Source organism: Pipra filicauda, unplaced genomic scaffold (assembly GCF_003945595.2).
Source record: "Pipra filicauda isolate LSUMZ 115617 unplaced genomic scaffold, ASM394559v2 scaffold48_size3843733_pilon, whole genome shotgun sequence".
Taxonomy (NCBI): Eukaryota; Metazoa; Chordata; class Aves; order Passeriformes; family Pipridae; genus Pipra; species Pipra filicauda.
This window is the reverse complement of record NW_024104631.1, coordinates 1,202,902-1,224,153: the sequence shown is the minus strand read 5'-3', so window position 1 is coordinate 1,224,153 and position 21,252 is coordinate 1,202,902. Positions and strand designations below refer to the sequence as shown.

The window sequence follows — 21,252 nt, the reverse complement described above, 5'->3', positions numbered from 1 at the left end:
TCAAGCTGAACACATACAGGATATGGTCTCTCCACAAAGTCAATGGGAATTTGCTCATCAACTTTCATGAGATCAGGAATTGACCCATAATATTTTATAAAACAACAAAAAGGAATGCATTTATGGTTTTATTATTATCCCTAATAAGGAAATAAGAAGAAAGAAAACACAGTACATGGTCTGTCTATACGCACATGTGTTACTTGTATTAATATCGATGGGATTTAAAACTACATATGGAGAGGATAAGATATATCCCTACGTGTTCAGCCATATGCTTAAGGAAGCTCCCCAAATGCTTGTAAATATGATCATGCTTTCTAACATACTATGTATTTATTTGAACAATGTTAAATCTTTAAGCCCTACTTTCCAGTCCATTAAAGCCTCAAATAATTGTTTATTTCCAGTTTAAAGTTACTCTATTTTTTAGCCATTAGAAGGCTGCCTGTAACCACATTTTCACAATACTCAGGGAATTAGAGAATTGATAATAATTCTCCCATTATCCGAAGGGATACCTCTCTGGGATGAGAAATACTCAAGATGAACTATATTTTAGAGAGGAATTCTTTCCAGAAGATTTTGGGACAGGCCCAGAATGTGTAGCTGAAAGGCCTGGAATGCTACTTGCACAAGAAACATGTGTTTGTGCCATAGACCTCAGACAACTACATTCCTTCTGGAGGCCAAAGGCCTTGAAAGCTAGTCATTCTTCTGAATAGACTTGTTCTCATTTCCTTTTTGATTTTAAAGGTTTGAATGATAGACTCAATAGGCTGAGGGAGCTGGGCCTGTTCAGCCTCAAGAAGAGACAGCTGACAGGGGATGTATGTCATCACTGTATATAAGTATCTGATGAGAGGGTGTCAAGAGGTTGGGCCCAGGCTCTTCTCTGTGGTGCCAAGCAATAAGACAAGATGCAAAGAGCAGAAACTGATGCACAGGAAGTTCCACCTGAATATGAGGAATAACTTCTTCCCTGTGTGGGTGACCGCACACTGCAACAGATTGCCCAGAGAGGTTGTGGAGTCTTCCTCACTGGAGATATTCAAGAACTCTCTGGACACAATTCCAGTCAATATGCTCTAGGATAATCCGGCCTGAGCAATGAGGTTGGACCAGATAACCCACTTCCAACCTTACCCACTCTGTGTTACTCTGAACATAGGACAAGGGTCTGACACATAAGGCACGAGAGGGTTATTTTGCATTTCCCTTACGGAAGAAGACATCAGGATTCATCCCATGATTTATGACTTAGTATAAATTGTCTTGGAATGAGACAGCCAGAGTCTTTATGAAATATCCAATGCCTGTTAGCAAATTATATTCATTATGTTCATGCAACTAATCATTTTATTTGGCAGCTTTTACTTCCTTTCAGTTGAGACTTGGTAACTGATTTTATGAATACTCTTGACTATAGTTTTATGCGTTAATAACATGATAGGGCTGGTATACTACTTCAACTAATGTTGTAGCCACAAATATAGAACAACAGTCATGGAGGCACAGTCATAACACTGATGGTGCCCTTAGCATCTCACACGCAAATGCTGCACAGAACCAAAGCCAATTTCAATTATAGCTGACTGCCAAAAGGAACCTTCTTCTCTTACTTTAATGTAACCCTTTTGATGCCAAAGCGATATGGCTGTTTACTTGTTTTAATGTCATCCAGAACACAAGTAAACATTGAGGTATTATGATTTTGTTTTCTTGCTGTTTCTTTTTGACCATAAACAAGATTTGAGAGCTCAGCTTTTACTTTATCTTTAAAATCTCAATTTACGATAAAAATCAGACTTTTCCCTACTGTGATACTTCTTATTTTGTAATATAGAAAAACAAAACAAACAGTCGTCATCTTTTTAAACTGCATCAATGAATGGTGAAGTCAAATCCGGTTTCCCAGCAAGGAATTATTAAAAGACAGAAATAGTCCAATGACCACAGGAAATCTTTAAGCACCAAAATGGGGACAAAAATCTCCTGGGGAAAAGACAATATTTCCTACAGGCTCATTCATGTCCCCTTGTAATACAATGCAGGGGTATTGTTTGTTTGTCTGCTTAAGTAGATGGGTAGAATAAAATTAGAAACAAATCTTGACTACAAAAACATTTCAAACACTAAATTCAGGCTCATGCATTCCAAAACCTGCCATCACAACTATGTTGTGATGCTTCTTTCTAATGTATAAGCAGAAAGACCTTTGATCACCAATATACACATCCTTCTTGCCTTATTAAATAAAGGTCACCAACCTCCAGCAGGATCTTTGACTTCAGGTTACACTGCATCTTGCTGCAATTTTAATATTGGTCATAAAATTTGTCAGAAGAATGGAAGAAATACTCTAAAATAGATCCACATTATAGTCAGACCCCTTCCCCAGGAATTCAGGCAAGGAATGTAAACTCAAAGATTTATTTTTCTGTTCAGGTCATGCCTGGGGTAGACTGCTGTGTTACTAAATTCCCTAATCTGAAGTCAAGAGCAAGACAAAGTTAACAGACCTCAACAGGCAAAAAAAATCTCAAGATAGCCCTCCATGGACCACGACCTGAAGTTACAGCAATAAGCATTATCCCCACCATGAAGATGACTTAGAAAAAGGCCCAGCTTACCTCAACATAGTCCCTGGCATGACCCCAGTCTCTCTTAGCATCCAGATTGCCCAGGCTGAAACAGTCCAGCTGTCCGAGGTGAATCTTTGCTACCGATCGGCTAATTTTTCGAGTGACAAAGTTAGCCCCTGAAATAGAAATAAAAGGTAGTATAAGCATAGTCACAGTGGCAGATAACTGGCCACCACAAACACCTTGTATACTCAGTACATGGTCCTTTCAGTCTTCATTCACTCTCCTTACATCACCCAGACTCATGCCATCTTTCATCATTTGAGCAGGCTAAGAAGCTTCCAGTGCAAGTGTCACATTAACTGCAGTTTCACAGCAAACATCTTCCTTTGTGGGACTTCTTAAGCATTCCTAATTTGCTGCCTCAGTATTCACTCTAGGCATAAAGCCAAAGAAAACCATTTGGAATGTCAGTTCTTAAACACAAAATGCAAAAGGTTACATAAAGAAGACAGACATCTTAGACCACCCTCAAGTTTTTTGTTGCCGTTTCTGTTTTTCTTTTTAATTTTTTTAAAGGAATGCATATCTCTAAATAAATTTGCTTATTAATAAAAAAATGGAGACTATGCACATACTACATATTCTCCAAAGGACTGGTTAATGGTTAAATGCATTCCACTTTTCTAGTTATTTATGATTCTTTGTCCACCAGGTTCAGATATGTCATGAAATTGTGATTTCAACTTTCTCAGTTGAAGACTGTATGTTATTTTATCATATTTCAGTATTTGGTTCACAGAATTACTTTAGAAAATTTGTGTAACTATTTCTTCTCCAGGTAGAGTTGCTTTAAATAATATTTGTTGTTACTTACTTTTGTATCTTGATTTTTAGGTTATGATGGCTGCGTTTCTAAAAGGTGCTCACAGTCTCCTCAAAAGCAGAGGGATTTGAATTAGACCATGAGTTTAGGCTAAACAAGTCCAGTGGCATTTGCACACTAATAAGCCACAAAAATTAAAATTACATGCCTTTTTAATAGCTAAAAAAATACGATAAAGTGGTGACAGATGATACTTCATACAAATGAAAAACAGGAAAGGTAGTGAAAATGACTGCACTTAGCAAATGCTAAAATGCTCTTAGCAAATTTCAGAAGTCCTAAGTAGTGCGCAGATATAGTTTTTTTTCATTATGGAACTCTGCTGTTGAGATATGCATCTCAATATATTCTGTTTCCTGTCAAACAAATGGTAGGCTCCTGTAACATTATTAAAGAATGGGAAGTGTCTTTTTCAGACTACTGATTTTTCCTGTAAAGTCAGGAGCACTACAGTACTTTTTTGTGTCATTTGACTCTCCCAAAAGTAAAAAAAACAAAAGAGCACAGCTCTAAGAACCATGTGGAATGAAGCACTTAAATAATTTAGATCTTACCACAGGATTAAGAGAGAATTTTAGTCTTTACATCAACTGCTGAACTAATTGGAATTCTGGTTATTAGCCATTTAGAACATATCATCAGTTTGTGCCTGTTTTTTAAAGGATGAAAATCATATAATTTCCATATGCCCTGAAAATGTGTTCATATATAAAGGAAGCTTCCTAAACAGCATGATTTGCAAACTTTAAGAAACAAAATATACTCCAGAGTCTTTTTTAAAGCAAAGTTTCTCAAAAATTGGACAGGAACAACACCGACCAACTCTGCTACTGCAATTTCTGAAAGCAAAGTACTGTGGTTCTCCTATTCCTGGCTGGACAGACTTGCACCAGGAGTGGAGGTCTGTCTTAACAGAAACCAGTGACAGTGTCTTTGGCTTAGTCAGACTGGCATCTCTCCAAAGATTGTTTCAGTTTTTACCTTATCAAAGTGATTTGAGACCTTCACACAGATTATTGCTAATAAAGTAAAACCAGATTCAAGCTGTTACAAAAACTTATTAGGATTAGCTCTGAAACTTCCTAACCTTCTCCACGGAAATAATTTCAGTTAGCATTATTATTCAGCAAATAACAATCGAATGAACAGCCCTTTTTCTAGGATAAAGCATATGGCTTTATATTCCAGACTGCAAATGAGTAATAAGCAAAACCGAATGCTTTCAACACTACATTCCCATCCACAGCAAAAGCAATGAGAGTTCTAGTCACCATCTGCATTAAAGCAAGTTTTACTGTCAACCTACACGACTAATGAATGTCAATTTCCATCTTGGAGGAACCACTTCCTCAGCATGAAAAGAAAAAAAAAGTGTATTAGGTTGTGTGAGAGAGAGAACTTTTATGTTATCAACTTAACTTTAAATATATGAACGATAACGCACAAGAAAAAGCTGATTTGTCTAGCACAACACAGCAAATACTAATAACTGCTGTCTTCTTGCAGAGTCGCTGTTAATTGAAGAGAAATGATCTTTGAGATATTCTCCAAGCAAAATCATAATATTCCTCAAAAGGCTGAAGTGAAGAACTAGAGAGCACCACAATGAAAAACAAAAACCTTTATTTTCCAGAAATATTCCAGTAAGGGTTCCACAAAATAATACCAACTCTCTTCTTGGAAGTGCCTTAGCATTAAAGTTGTGGAAGAAAACTACTACAGAATGCTACTGTTCATTCTGAGAAATGTGATTAGAATTTTTTTCATTCACCCAAGGACTGAATGGCACATGTCAGAAGCACTCAAATGATATAGTTCATAAATAATGCTTAAATACGGATTCTCTTCAAACACAGTATCTTAAAATATCCTAATTACACTATGTTTGATCCCATGCCACTAAATGCACATCACAACTGGAATTTAAGCTGGTGCCCGCTGGAGTCATACAAAATAGTTAAGGCTATGTCAGCATTTCCATTAAAAAGCCCTGTCCTAGGGGTTTGCAATCGGGTTATAAAATCTTGCTTTGGCCTGAAATTTGGCAGACGTAATGTCTCTTTCCTCAGGATTGATTCTATCTAAAATGTCTAGGCAGAGTGCTACAGACATCTTTATATAACTGAATGCAAAGTACCTTTTGAGGCACAGAAATGGTTAGCTTCCTTCTTCCTCATGAGATAGTGAGGACTTGCTAATGTTGAACCTATAAGAGCATTTTTCTCCATCGAATGGCCAGCCAGTGCCAGAAAGAGTATCAACAAAGCTGCTGATGTGTTAACCACTTCACCCTTTATATTGATTTTCATCAGATCAAGATGATGCAGCAGTTAAAATGCCACTGGTTATCACAGCTGAATAAGGCCTAATTTACTACACTAACCTTACTAATTCACCTCGAATTGAGTTGGTTGTAGCAACAGAAACTTACTTGGATTAGTGGGGAAGAGAGACGTCAGAGTCCCACATTTGTGTCTGGCTCTACACTGCTTCCTCAGATCAGAAAGGTTTTGTAATACACACCTCATTGCTCACACCTAGTATGAATGAACGTGGAGTGTTCAAAACCCTTAAATGGTTGATGTATTTTGACTTTTTTGAACACTTTTTCAAAATGTGTGAGGGCAGCATTGGTCTGGGAGCTCACTATCCCACAATAACCAAGAGAAGAGTCATTCCAGGGCCAAGCATGATGGGCTAACCGCCTTGCATAGCTATCTGTGCAGCGAATACATCCAAACCATGATGGGCCACATTATGCTCTGGTTTGCACTGCTATTGGCAGCACTGGAATTGCTGCACCGCAGCAGAAGAGAAGTGGCCAGATGGAGCAAAGAGTGCTTTGGTGTGTCAGCACATTACAGTGATTGCAAACAGCCCTACTAGAGCAGTGTCTGACAAGTTTTTACATTTTAAAAGAGGCCTTAAGCATGAGTTTTCATGATATTAACAGCTCTTTCAGGAACCCTGGCATTAGCTTAGATTTGTTTCCAAAACTCAAGCCCTCCCTTTGAGATCATTAGCATTCCAATAGGAACTGTAAGGTCTGATTTACAAACCCGACTTTTCCTAGACAGGATTTAAAGCAATCCTGTCAAGCAGACCTGATCTGTAAAACATATAACTTGTCAGCAAACCACTACAGGAACAATACTACAATAAAAAAGGAATAGCAGAGGTATAATGCAATAGCTTTGGCTCTCCAGCCCAGGCCTGTCACCTGTTGCGCTGCCTGGCTCAGGGTGGGAAACAGCTCATCCCTTCGAGAAGGATGCTGCCTACATCTGGTAAAGATGCAGTTTTGAAAGCTGCACACATCTCTCATTTAAAACTATTGCTTTAGGGGCACAGACTAAATGCACCTACAGTTCCAAAGCTGGATGCTCCCAAAACCAAAATCTTGGTCTATGCATCAGTACCCCATTTCTTTTACCAGCACTGGGGTTTCACCCTTTGTGTATCATCAGGAAACTGGTTGTTTGAAGTAGATGTTTTTCTCTGGAATCTGTCGTTTAGAAGAGACAGCCAAATGAATGAAGAAGCTTTAAGAACCACTACTGTAGTGTCTGTTTGATTTCAAGAACCCTCATTTTCCAGGCTCTCAAGACTACATACAAAACCCAACTGATGACAAAATTCTGGTCTTAGGAAGACTGTAAAACACCAGTTGTTTCATGCATAAGAAAATCCATTATTAATCCTAGTAATATTATAGAATTAGGTTGAAAAGGCTTCCATCAGTACGGTATCGAATGTAGATACCGTCCTCACCCTCGGGGTCTGCCATGGGCCTTTGGAGCATCATGCTGAAAAAGACTGTGAATAGGGCTGGTGCGAGAACACAGCCTTGTTTCACACCATTAGTTATTAGAACTAATATATATCGCTGCTGCTTCCTTTGAGAACGCACACAGGATCACTCTCGAGGAGAAAAGACAACGCAGAAAGAATCGTGCCTTGCAGAATATACCACCTAAGGAGTCTTTCTGCTGTGCCTTTTGCAACCGGTCATGTCTATCTCGTATTGGCCTTTTTAGCCACCAGCGCGCTTAACAAACATGGGTAGAGCCCTCCCCAAATCTTCGTTCACGAAGCCTAGCCATGATTATAGAATTGCAATCAGTCTGAGAGAATTTAATAGCAGTACTTATCTATCAACTGAGACGCAGTCCTAGCACAGTCAATCAAGTTGTCATAACACCTTTTTCTTCATTTTACATAAAATACGATAAAAAGGTTTCTGTCTCTAAAGATGCTGACACAGGAAAAAGGTTGTAGTTTTTTTTTTCTCTCAAAGTTTCTACGGTTCTGGCATAGATTCTAGTGGAAGCCTAACATGTTCAAACACATTGTGTACCCAGCGCTTCTACTAACCCAAAGGAACATATTTCTTTTAATATATATGTGTTGTAAATGATACATTTAATGAGATCATGAAAATGTTTTGATTGCCTGAAAATCCACACTGCTCATAATTTCCATTCTATGAGAACCTTTTCCATTTCTCTGTAACAAGCTGAAGGTAAAAAACAAAGGAACATCTAGATTTTCTAAGAAGGCCAGAGTCTCCTTTAACTTATGGTTATGAAAATCAATAACGATTATTCCAAAGCCAATGAATTTATGTCACTGTAAACCAGTCAAAAAAAATCAAGTTAAGATCTTTAAACTGACCTTTCATATTTTGGGTTTAAATGGAATTTTTAACTGTGTCTTGATCAAAACAACTGATACAGTACTGCATTTTTGTAAAACTTGACGAGCAGCTACTTAGTATATGTTAAACACTCATGCATTTAAATTGTGAATCCATTCTAAATTTAAAATAACCAATTGTTCTTCTCACAACAACAAATATACAAAGTAGAAACATCAGTTTTTGGCAACAAAGGAAAAATCACTGTTGAAAGTGATTTTTTTTCCTTCTGCTCATCATAATATCCTGCAAATTTTACACAGCAAGTACAGCTACCTTTGGATGAGCTTTTCGTAAAGTCCACAATCAGATTTTTGCAAAATGAAATATATATGAAATAAGGGTGATATGATTCATAAGCATCTCCTTGTAAAGTTATGCATTGAATGGGAAACATCTTCCTGACCAGAGCAATAAATCATTTTATTTCCTAAAACACAAGATATAGTGCTTTAATCCTTACATTTTAATCCTGTATAGCATAGCTGAAAATACTTTGCTTCATCATAATATGTTGAATCTTCTTCTGTGGTATTTAAAATTGTGGTAATACCTTATGGTAGTAGTTTTCTCAGATCTTTAATATATTTGTAATGTTTTTCAAACACTTTCAGTTTATGTACTCCAAACTATTTTCAAATGGACATGTGAGATCCCTAAATAGGAAAGATAAAACTACTGACAATATTTTTTTAAAGGTTATTCTTCATCAGCCCCCTGGGAAATAATCATGTAACAATAAAATTCATAGATCCCAGATTGAAAGCAATGGTCCAATAACATGGGGATAAAATTGCCCCTCCTTATCATGTGACCCTCATTTGGTACTATTTTGAAATGTGTGATTTAAATAAAGTGATGTGGTAGTAATTCTTTTAAATGTTGCTATGAAAGACACCAATCAGCATATCAACTGAATTCTTTTGTTTTATAATATATTGATACATATTTTGACCTTTCCAATGCTAACATGTACTAATTCTGCTTGGCCCCATTTTACATTCCTTGGGTAATGGAAAATGTGCTACTACTTATATTTTAAAAATGAGGAGGTTAGGGTAGAAAGGTAAAGGCATGCAGAGGTAAGAAGCATCAGCAGGGGAGGGCAGCACACTGGAGGGGGCTGATGCTCTTCAACCCAAGAGCACCTCCGCCCCTGCTATCCACTCCCACACAACATTTGGTCAGCTGAGGGCAACAGGAGGTCATATGAACTAGGCATGGGAGGAACACAAATTAATGATTTTTATAAGCTGAGTGGAAAATGAGAGTGAGAGACAATCTTGTGAGGAAAAACAGGGTACAGATATGGAGAGGGAGCGCAGAGAGTAGGAAAATTTTTCTTTTTCCCAGTGGGTGGAGAGATAGCATAAAGTTTACCTCGAGGGACAACTAGTATGCCCTGCAAAAACGGTGCATAGAAGTAGGGCAAATAATGTACCAAGCATGACCAGAGAATGAGAATCAGAGGTGATGTTTGTCACAGCACAGCAAGCCACGTTCCCTTGTGATTCAGTGGTGCTAACCCTTCACTGGGCATCTGTCATCAGGGCTTTAGGCTCTTCATGATCGTTTTGCATACAAACAGATATAGGTTTCCACCTCCCAAAAAACAATGACAGGATGATTTCTATGACTACACAGCAGCAGTTCTCTAAAGTGACTGTGAAAAAAATGATGTCTGATTAGCAGACGATCTGCATGTGTACTGTGTAACACAAAGCTATTAGATTTCACATTAAAAATATTACTAATTAGGACTAATTACACATGTCAGATTTATCATATGGGCTTGTTAAAAGGACAGGGTGATATACCAGCAATAAGTACTGGGCAGAAGGTGTATTTTAGTATGTTTCCTCCATATAATTTTTCTTAAATTAAAATATTTTCCTCTCAGGAACTGTACACTGAACAGGAAAAGGTGAGGCATCAAAGATTCTTATAAAGGAAAACTCAAACATTAATACTGAAAACAATATGTGAAAGTGTTATTCCTGTTAATGGCACTTACATAAACAGAGCAATGTTTCGCTTACACTAAACTTAACCTTTTGCTCCAAAGCAAATCACTCTGATTTTTTAATCGCAGTTCATATACACTACATTATAAAACAAAGGTAAATGCCATTCTGATTTGCTAACACTCATTTATACTGTGTTTTCTAAATTGTACAACTAACATTATTGAATTTAACCTCTCATTTCGGCTGTCACAGAATTAGGCAAGCCCTTGCACGTATGAGTTGTGGGTAAACATGAGTGTGCTTGCCCATCAGTACAGACTATTTATATTGTTAAAGCCTGTGTAAACAATTGGAGCAAAGTACGTGCTCTGCTGAATTGGTGCTACAATTGCTAGAAAAGCATGCAATCAAAAGGAAAATTCAGTACTTGTACAAAATGGAATTATCCTGCAGTCTGAGGCAACTTGCACAAAAAAAGTCCCGATTTTAACTTCCTTTGATAAACAGCTATCAAAGTTCAGACGTGTGCTCTTAAATTTAACACCCCTTTCCTTTTCTCCCAGTCTTTCCCCTCCTCCATCCTCTCAGCAACCAGTAGCACATCAAAAAAGTTGCTGTTTGATGGTTCAAGCTGAGACATTCAGCCTTTACCCTAGCACTCCCTTGAGATGAAGCAGGCAAGGCTTTTAATCTTACCTGGTGACACATGACTGACTAATGCAGTTTCTTGGACCTTCTGACCTCTGAGGGACTAAAGCTGGTTGGTCTCTCAACCTCTCCAGGTGGCTGGGACATCAGTTTGCGGTGGGTCATGATGTAAAAAAGGTTTGCACAGGTCTTCTGTGACTTTGTGCACCCATGACTGTACTAACTTTTATGTGCAAATTTCTGAGTATAAAATGTATTATTTTGCCTCAAGTCAGGGAGAAAAAGAACTTTCCTTTACTACTACTACTACAGGTAAAAGACTGTAATAAGAGAGAGCCTTAAAACCATACAAATTTGCTGAGTCAGTGCTGATGTATTTTCTTGGAGAGAGAAAAATAGTCTAGCTACAGCCAAATAACTTACTTGAAACTTCACCTCCCACACAAACTAATAAGCACTGCTAGACGGGTTTGACACTTATACAGTATAACTCAAGATGTTCCTAAATCCACGTGCCTCCCTTTGGAGATTTGTTGCTCAACTGTTTTTCTCTCAAGACTTTCTTCTGGTTAGCTTTGCAAAAGTGGTAGGCCTCGAGGCACCCTTTAGGCCCTCAATACATCATTTGGTAAATGTGTTTCAATTTTACTAAATCACCCTTTGCTACAGGAGTCCCGAAGTCACCAAAAAAGAGAGGGTCCTGAAACACAGCTGAGTCATTTTTCCAGGGAGTTGGAAACAGCCATGGGCAAAGAGCTCATCAAGTAACAAGGTAGGGGCCAGTGAGAATGGGAGGGAAAGAAGAAAGGAAATCTCAGCTTCTGCAAATACAGGAGGCACATTTTTTTTCTACTATATAAACAAGGCACATAAAATGCAAATGCAAGGCGCTACATTTCTTCCATTTTCTATGTTACGAATAATTAGATTCTCAGTTAGGATGTGGTGAGAAGTATATCTCCAACACCAGTGATGATCCCAAAAATTCAGTGTACAGATCACCAGTTGCGAAGATCTGCAATTACAAGTATAAGGATGAAATCTTCCAGGTACAGACACCCTTTCAGATCTATAACAGACCAATGAAGTAAGCACATGGCTCGGACAGAAGAGCCAAAAAAAATAAAAATCTAGATAGTGTGTGCTGTGGCATGTAGTCAAGCTGGTGTGTGACCCAGGGTATGAGATCAGCTCGCAGTGTTATCAGCCTGCTCTGCCTGCTCCTGCTGTACCCATTTCCCAAGCTCTGCTTCCGCATAGGGACAAGTGGTTCTGCTGAGGTCAGAACAGGATGACATTGGAAGACATTATTTTAGATGAAACCAAACGAACAACCCTCAAATGTAGTATTTTAACAACAAACCCATGTAGAAAAAGCTTCCAAGTGATTTTGTGGAGCTGGAGTGGGGGAAACCCAACCCTAAAGTAAACCCCCAGCCCCTAACAGTTTAAGATATTAGGGTTAAAAGGCAGAGAGAAGATGACAGTACACCAGGAAAACTGCAAGCCAACAAAGACAGCACGTCCCTTCTGGTCTGAAAGACTTGGTCATGTTTGGTCTAGCTATGTTGACCCCCTCTATTCAGAAAGCCAATAAAAACATTATTTTGCCTAGCTGGAGTTACTGCTGGTTGCTTAAACTTCCCATAAAAGCTATGTCCCTATTTTAGGCTGTGATCACTCTCAGAGGACCCTGAAGTTAAGCAAGGGTGCTATGCCTTCCACACTCAGGCTCCACAGGCAGAAAGGGTATGTCAAGAGGTTGCATAAAAACCATTGCTGAGAGAGAACTCCCCTCTGGGACAAAGCCTGGGCCTGTTGCTAATTTTCACTTTAAAATGAATAAGGCACCGAAAAAAGAAATGCACACTTATTTAATGAGAAAATAATTTGAACACAACCAATAAGTAAAATTATAACAGCTTTTTGAAATGGACACACATTTTAAGGAATATTCCTTATTACTAATGTTGCCACTGAAATAGAATCCCACTCCTGCATTCTTTCTGTGTGTGAATAGAGTTTCTCTAGTGTAATTAATAAATTAAATAAAAATAAATATGGAGCTATAAACACAGAGAACTCAGCCTTCTGGCAAGATAAATTGATGCAGTTTCACTGAAGTCAGATTACTTAAATTTATAAAGAATCCAAACTTATGCATACCACCATTAACACGTCCAATTACCACAAAAATTTTACATAAGAAAATGTGAAGCATTTGGGAAGTGATTCCATGGCAAAAAAACAGAGTGTCTATATAAAATGTCTATTTACCACCCTTCAGTTTCTCATGCTCACTACTGTTTTAATATCAGTATTTTTAAGAACACTTCTTCCTTTGTGGAGTCCTGAAACTCATTGTTATCCTGTTTTTGTGATATTTCCCATTTAAGTTTACACTTCCTCTAGGAACAGAAGAGGCAGTCAGATCACCTGCTGTTCTGAGATGTCTACAATACTTGAGCACAATGGGGTGAAATCAGGACAGAAAGTTAGCCCGATTCTGAATTTCCTGGCTTTGTATTTTTAGTGGGACCTTTCACATAATTTTAATATCCCCATAGGTAACTGTGCATGTTCTCAAAAAAACACATATGCACATACACACATTCTACATACTCAAGAACAAAGATGTAAATTCTAGCACTAAAAGTTAGGATTACGTGTGCCAGTGTTGTTTTTGAATGCACAATGACATAGTTCCACAAAACGCCCCCAGATTAATCACATACTATAACTTTTTTCCCTAACAGGATTGCTCCCCATCCAGAGAACAGACTTGCTCTGAGAGCAAAAGTTGCTGTCTTGTGAGAAATGAAGTAGGCAGGGTCCTATGGAGTCTGAAGGTAAAGAACTTCAGAAAAAGAAGTTATAGATTCACAGTTCAGTCTGATTAATGCTGTTACAGGAAAATGAATAAAAGCCGGGTTTCTTGTGGAAATTCTGAAAGGGTGCTTAGAAAGTCACTTAAATCAAGGTTCTCATTTAGTCACTGACACATATTCCCCTATGTGTTTAGTTACCAAGCCCTAAGATGGAAATACATAAGAGTTTTATTCTGAACATAAACCAATCAATCGACCAATGTAAAACTCTTTTGGTTTTTCATGCCTTAGTTTCTCCACCTGAAAATGGAAAGAAAATGCCAAAATTTTACAAGAATTTGACTGTCTTGGTATTTGTGAAACAACGAGACAGAAGTACCCTGGAAGAGTCAAAAAGGGATGAAATTATTCAAAAGAGTAAATCTGCTGTCAAAGAATGCATTTCTTGCACTCTGCCCACCACTCCACCTCCCCCTTTCCCTCCTGTCTGAAACTGAACATCTAGTCATTCCAGTGAGAACTCCATCCTGTGCAAGGAGTAAGGAAGAGGGAGCCTGTGGGGAGAAAAAACAAAAGTGCAAACAAAGGCTTTATCAGAACACATAGGCACAAGTTCAAGTTTGTGGAGGCACCCTTCATTCAGTCATTACAAAATTTTTGAGCTAATCAAATTTGCAAAGTTTCTTTTACCCTCCTTTCATAGTTTTCAGGATGTATTCATATGTATCTCATTTTTTATGCCCCCACTAACATGGTGAAGACTGTAACTGCTGTGGTCACAGAATTCTTAGATTTTCTGCTTCAGTCTATAATACACTTCCAAAACTGGACAAAACTGAACTTTAAATAGTTTCCCAATAGCACACTGAAGAGTTTGTCTCTCAAAGGGCAGTTTATTGACAGGCTTGAGGAGCAGGGAGGGAAAATCGCTGAAATTTTACCCTGAACCCCACATGAACCCAGGGATTGGGACTGCATATTTTCCACTGTCCTGCCATCTGCTGCTTCACTGCACATGGTAATCTTTGGCAACCCCACTGAGAGCTGCCTGGGCTATGGCTCTGTTCAGACAGGGTGTAGAAAGAAAAGACACTGAGAATGTCATGGCTGACTGACCAGACTACTGAGATCAGAGAGATTATGCCTCATTTGCTCACCAAGCCCTGCCAAAAGCAACACCATTTAACTGCAGGTACTCAAAGCCCAACGGGCATGTTTAAAGGAAAACCAGGCTAAAAAAGAGGACCATTCATAACATGCATTTGTTTGGGATACTGTAGCTACCACCTTCTGGCAATTATTCATGACAGTTTTAAAAGAAAGTTTACAGTGCCCACATTTCAGGTACAAGTGATATCTGGCAGAAAGTATCATACCCCATTTATAGGACACATAGACCTGGGAGATGACTCAAAGCAGGAATAAACAAAAGGGACCAAATAGACCAGCAAACAGAGACTAACAGAGAAAAAAACATAGCTGTTATTTTAAAACAGCTACAGTCTGTTTATCTCCTGGCTGTGAAATGCTGCACAGTATGCGAGTGTGCGGGTTCGGTACTTATATGCGTAACCTTCATATGTCATCTCACGACAAGGGACCTCCCTTGAGCCAAAGCCAAATCTACATTTGTTCCCCAGAGCACCCCCGCTAGGCTCCAGATGCAGCAGGCAAAGAATCAGCTCTCAAACTCTGATTTCCTCTGACCACACTCTTCTGAATAAGGGTCCCCAACTCTTTCAGTGATGAAGTATCAAATGTTTACCCACAGACGTACTGACTTTCAAAATGATGACTATAAAAGCTAAGGAATATTTCAGAAGTGTCTTAGAGCTGCTAAGGTATATTTTCTAATGGTGTTAGACCTGCAAGAACACTACTGTAGGATTCAGAGTTACTGTAGGATTTTTGAATCATATCATGCTGACACCTGTTATTAACATTTCTCTCTCCCTCATCCTCCCTGCTTCTGCCAGAAGTACTAGAAATGAAGATACAATTCCATATGTGTTTACAATAACATCCTGCCCTATTTCTTCACTCAAATACTGATCTTGGAAATGACAGTGTTTTCTCTCAAATCTGTTTGGGAAAACAAAGGCACTTCAGTGAGAAAAGCTTCTCCAGGGGCTGCAGAGCTATGGTTGGCAGACATCAGAGTTGACAAATGTTCTTCTAATTGCAAAGGGACACTACAAAATTGTCCTCTGATGTGGAATAGGCAGTCACTGTCACCCTTTCTTCTTCCCTGCTGCTCTACTGCCTCCACTCTGTCTGCCTCACAGGGAGATCAGGAAAGAGACAGAAAAAAGCCATGTAAGAGAGGAGGAACAGGCATCTTTCCCCCAGCTCCAGCTGTGTTGGAGCCAACAGGCTCTGTTGTTTTGATGATTCCAGGACGCTCACATCTCATTTGATCATTGCATAGCAGAGGTGGGAATGGCTCACAGACCTACAGAGAGAGCTTCTGAAATCCTTAAGCTGTTTCCTCCTAGAAAGGGCTCTTCTTTCTGAGAGCTGGCGTCAAATAACCTTGGCACCAACCTCTGGTTAGTAAGCAAGACAGGAGCAATGTGTTAAAATGAGTAAGGCAAAGAGATCAAACATGCTTTCCAAGGTATTTTTCTTTTGATACAAACACATAGCTTGAAAAAAAGTAAGTTTGAAGTAATAAGCTGCCCACAAATATTCTCTGTTTAAACTGTTTTTCTGCTGCTAAGATCCGGTGAATCAGAGCTCCCCACTCCCGCTCTCCTTCTTGACTCATAACCTTCTTGACAGCCACAAAACCGGGCAGAGCCACTTTATAAAATGTACTAAATGAAGCAACTTTCAGTAATAACAAGGACTGGCAGGTAGCCATGTTAGAGGAGGAAAGACCTAGTAGGAATGTCCTGCAGCATAAAAGTCTCTGTTCTCATTACTGCAAAAGAAGAAAATCTCTTTTAAATGCTTTTGATTCAAATGATCATTTGACAGAAACAATGGACAAGATAAATGGCTGTAAAACAAGGCAATTGGATTTCCTACTGCTACAATACCTTACTTGGCTCCCATGACACAATTTCTCTGTTATTCTGCCTTGCCATGGTAAAGTAAACTTACAGGCTACCCAGAAAACAGATGAGTGTAATCAGTCCTTTATAAATTATATCCCTTCACTCAAGGAAAGCAAATAACTTTGCCTGCTCTATAATAACTGTTTCTAATACTTCATTTATTCTTTAAATTGTTTATAAAACACTTCAAGGGAGGTCAAGATGAGAGGGCAATAATAATTGGAGATTAAGGAGACTCTCTAAGTATTTTGCACCTGTGAGTAAACACTTTGGCAATTATTATGGTATGAGATAGATCTACTAAAAAAACCCAACAGCTTATTTATTATTTTCTTGGACATACATGTTATTTCATCTGAGAAGGAGTCCTCATCTTTTCTACAGCTATTTCAATTCAAATTTAAGCAGCGGCAAATTTTTCTGATGTCATGTGATTGGCAAGCAACAATAGATTTAACCTGGTCTCTTATCGAAGAAATCTAAAGAAACAATGAACAGAGGGTAAGTGATTTTCTGGTGAAGTTTTTTCCAAGTCCCTGAGGAAGCAGGGGCTTTCCTCCTCAGAGACAGATATGTTAAAGCCCACAGCAGAACTGAGCCTGAAGGACAGGGATGCGGGTATCTTCAGGCAGTTTCAGGAAGGACTTTCTAACAAAAAGGGGACATCATGTGCTTTTGCAGTCTCTGTGGCATAGTTCTTAAGTTATTCTTAAGAGTTTCAATGGAATTCAGTAAACAGCATGTGATTCATGACAAAGTACTCTCTTTACCCATTTTATATGGTAAGGTTATCAAAATGCAGATTCAAAATTCAGATTTTATATCACTCCCTTTTACTTTTTTTTAAACTCATGTTTTCTTGATTTTCTCAAAGGCACAAAATCATGTGGATCTAGACACAAACAAAAACTCTCTGCAAATTGCTTCATACTAATACCAAATCAATACAGATTATTTATACATAAAATGGCAACTGAACCACAACTGCTACCCAAACCAAAGTCTTTGCTGACTCTAATGCAGAACTGAACCAAGAAGAAAATACCTGATTACCGGATCAGAGTAATTAACAGAGAATTTTCCAGAGGAAGGTCCCTTATCACTTAAATTGACATCTAAAAATTTTGCATTTTTGAGCTTGAACTGATTAAGAAATACCAAAGCAGATAAATAACTATTGAAAAATCAGATGTGAACCAAACAATTTACTGCTTTTTCATGCTTTTTGCCCTTTTTTTTTTTTTGATTGGTACTTTTCAAGTACCACAAGCCCAGAAAACGCAATTGTATGCAGGAAACGCAATTTTTCTTTCATTCTTAAATGAGTTATATTAATCTTAGCAGTGTTTCCCACAAATACTATTTCAGAATAATAGGGAAATGAGGCTAAACAAACATTTCAAGGTAGCTTCCACCTACATCAGTAAATAGTTGACAAGTTCTGCTTTTAGAAGCAGAGAATTATCAGATCCTCTCAAAACTATTAACGTTATGCTTCTGTCTTGGAAGATTTCTGTTAGGCACCTTTAAAATACGTAAGATTCCCAAGGCTTTGAAAAATCTGAATGATCTTGCCACTAAACAGCAGGTTTGAAAATTTGATAAAGGCAAGTGAGATTTCATTCACTTACCTGTGACAACTTTCTTTTAAAAATCAAAAGAACCAGATTTAGATTTCATAAGCACCAAGGTGCCTCTGTAAGTACTTCCATGATCATGACTATAACGTTCTGTTTAATAAAAGGGAGAAACATTCAAAAAGAACTTACTGCATCATGTGGCTGTGTATGTATTTCCTTCCAGACAGGCTCCAGAAAATAAGAAACATTTTTGTTAATCCATTGAGGATTAACGTTCTAATTTTTCTCATCTTAGTAGCCTTGAGGAAAAGCATATTTTAAAAAGTGTTAGATCTTTCAGACTGTTTTAATTCAATCTCAAGCCTTTTGTATTAAATATTAATAAATATTTGTATTAAATATTACACTATCTAATTTTAACCAGTAGAAACAACACTGAGTTTGACTGAACCTTCATGTGCATTATCAGTTTGGACAATTTTGATTTATTCTGCTTTAATAGCAAATTTTACTGAACACACTAATCCTTTCATCAGACTTTCCTGTACAGGCAGCCATTTTCAAGCATCATCCATGTACTCACACACATCATTTTGGAAAAAATGAACATTCACTGTTGACTCAGTGGGTTTCTTCATGGGTGTTGATGCCTGGTTATCACTATCTATAAATGCGATGGTAAATCAGATGATATCACGACACCACCAAACCCACAAAGAACCTGTAGAACTTAACTTACTTGCAAGTAGACCAAAGTTGTGCAATAACTGCAGCACACTAATGAACTCAAACCCAGAATTGCTTCATCCCATAATTTCAAAACAAAGAGCTTCTTTAAGTGCAATTAAAGATTATGATGCTTTTCTTAAGAAAAGCATCATCATGAGACATAGCAAAAATTTAATAATGACCTGTTATTCACCGGTTACTTTTCTTGTCAGAAATAGATCTTGGATTCACCAGCATGATGAAAACTGTTGCCAGTTTTTAAGTAACACCAGAACTTTAAGAACTGGGCAGTAAACTAGGTAGCATTTGCCTTCTGTTGTTACACGAAATAAAGCTTTCAAACTCTCAAGAGTTAGTTACACCAGTCTTTCTCTGTTTTTCACAAATATTATGTGGCCTGTGTGGACCATTAAATATCCTAAAAATAAAACAATTGTATATGTGCTACACTTCTTTCTTTTTTTAGTTTTGTGCAAAACTCAAACAGGATTAAAGAAAAAAGCCTATTATTTGTACTACGTGCTCAGTTTACTAGTTAATGGCCTCATTCACAACAGCATCCTTACCTGAAGGTGCAAATACAACATAAACATAACACAAGCTACCCAGTGTCCATCACGTATGATTTCAGGAAATGGACTTGAGACTATGTGACAAATGAGGGAACATTTACATTTCTATGAGGACACACCAAGTACAAAGGACACCCATAGAGCTCAGATGCATGACAAGCACTTATAATTTTCACCAGAATTCAGATGATTCAAGTCATTACCTGGAAACTGCAGTGTATCTGGACAGGTTCTGGCCGAGGACACAGAACAGCTATGCAGAAAAGGAGAAGCACATACACTGCCTAGTTTTAGACCATACAGAGGGGAGCGGTTTGTCCATGATATATGAATACCAGATGCTCTATCCCAATAGAGCACAACTGCAAATTACACCAATAGTACCACTCTATTCAGTTCCCCCATTTCCCCCAATGGGCTGGGATTTGAGAAGGGGAAGACACATCCTTGCTGAAAAACACATATTAAAATTAGCAATTACTGGCCTGATTTTCAGTAACAGATACATGCAATATTTATGCAAACAAACAGAATGGAAAAAATAAAAAGGAGTATTTGCAAACTCAGATGCCTGTTATGGTCACAGGACTGACTTCACTTAAGATGCAATGGCACTTCAGTATAAATGTTTTAAAATGAAGTACAACACTAATGCCACCCTGAACTAACAAAGTGCTTAGGACCAGGGATAATTTCCAATTTACTCTATTTTGAAGAATTATATAAAATTTGGGAAGTTTAATAACTGTTCCTGACCTCAGGAGATGCACAGTGTTTCCACCTATCTTGAAGAAGTGCAATAATGGTGATAAAAGATCTTGTTGGTTATTTTTGCAGTCTGCAGCAAATAGAAACTCAGTGTGAGAGCACATAGTGTACGACGCAACACAAGCATCCCTAATGGATGCACACCAATGACTCAGAATGTGGGCATGAGGTGGGGCTGAGAAGAGAAAGGTGTCAGCAAGAAAGCACAAAGAAGATTTATAACTTAAAAAAGCCACTGTTTCAAAAGAAATGTTTTAAAAAGTAATGGAAAGTAAAACATATTTGAGTGTTACTGATGTTTTACTCATGTCATCTGGATTTGTCTTAAACCCCAAACTAGCATTTGATTTTTCCAGATTCACACTGCCTAGACCTGGGATTACTATAGAATTTTACAGTAAAGTTTTGGCAAATATACTCAATCCCCCTACTGATGGATATTGATGAAAGGAATAAACACCTTAAATCTGTTTTAATATCAGGATTTTAATACAAATGAGGGGAAAAAATATGTAAACTGAAGGTCCGAGTTGCTTTACCAGATAATTCTTTAGAAATTGTAAATCTATTCACATATAATGTCATGAAATCAAGGCCTTGACTTCAAAAATAAAAATCCATCAGCATTCCTGCAGCATTTCTATAGCAGTCGTTCTCAAACTCTACTTTCAAGAGAAAGTAGAGAAAACATGATACTGAATTCTCTCTGTTGGCTTGGTTTTAAGTTGTTTTCCCATACCAAAGAGCAACCCTGAAGGGTTTAATGAGAAACGTGCTAAGTCTTTGTTTTAACAGCTATCATTCTATAAGGGTGAGATACAATACAGACTAAAATATGCAACTGATATTGCAACATCTAAATAGCAGGGGGTATCTGGTTTAATAACAACGCTTTTGGCCATAGCTTTCATTTACCAACTGTTGCCTAACAATT

The 21,252-nt window shown here is 38.0% G+C and overlaps 1 protein-coding gene across 1 annotated transcript in view; it reads right to left on the bottom strand.

The window, feature by feature from the left end:
* Window positions 1-21,252, bottom strand: part of GMDS (GDP-mannose 4,6-dehydratase) — a 418,605-nt gene that overhangs the window by 227,119 nt on the left and 170,234 nt on the right. Inside the window, exon 7 of the mRNA XM_027727942.2 lies at window positions 2,634-2,761. Coding sequence (XP_027583743.2) covers window positions 2,634-2,761 — 128 coding nt within the window. The remainder of the gene's footprint in view (window positions 1-2,633; window positions 2,762-21,252) is intronic.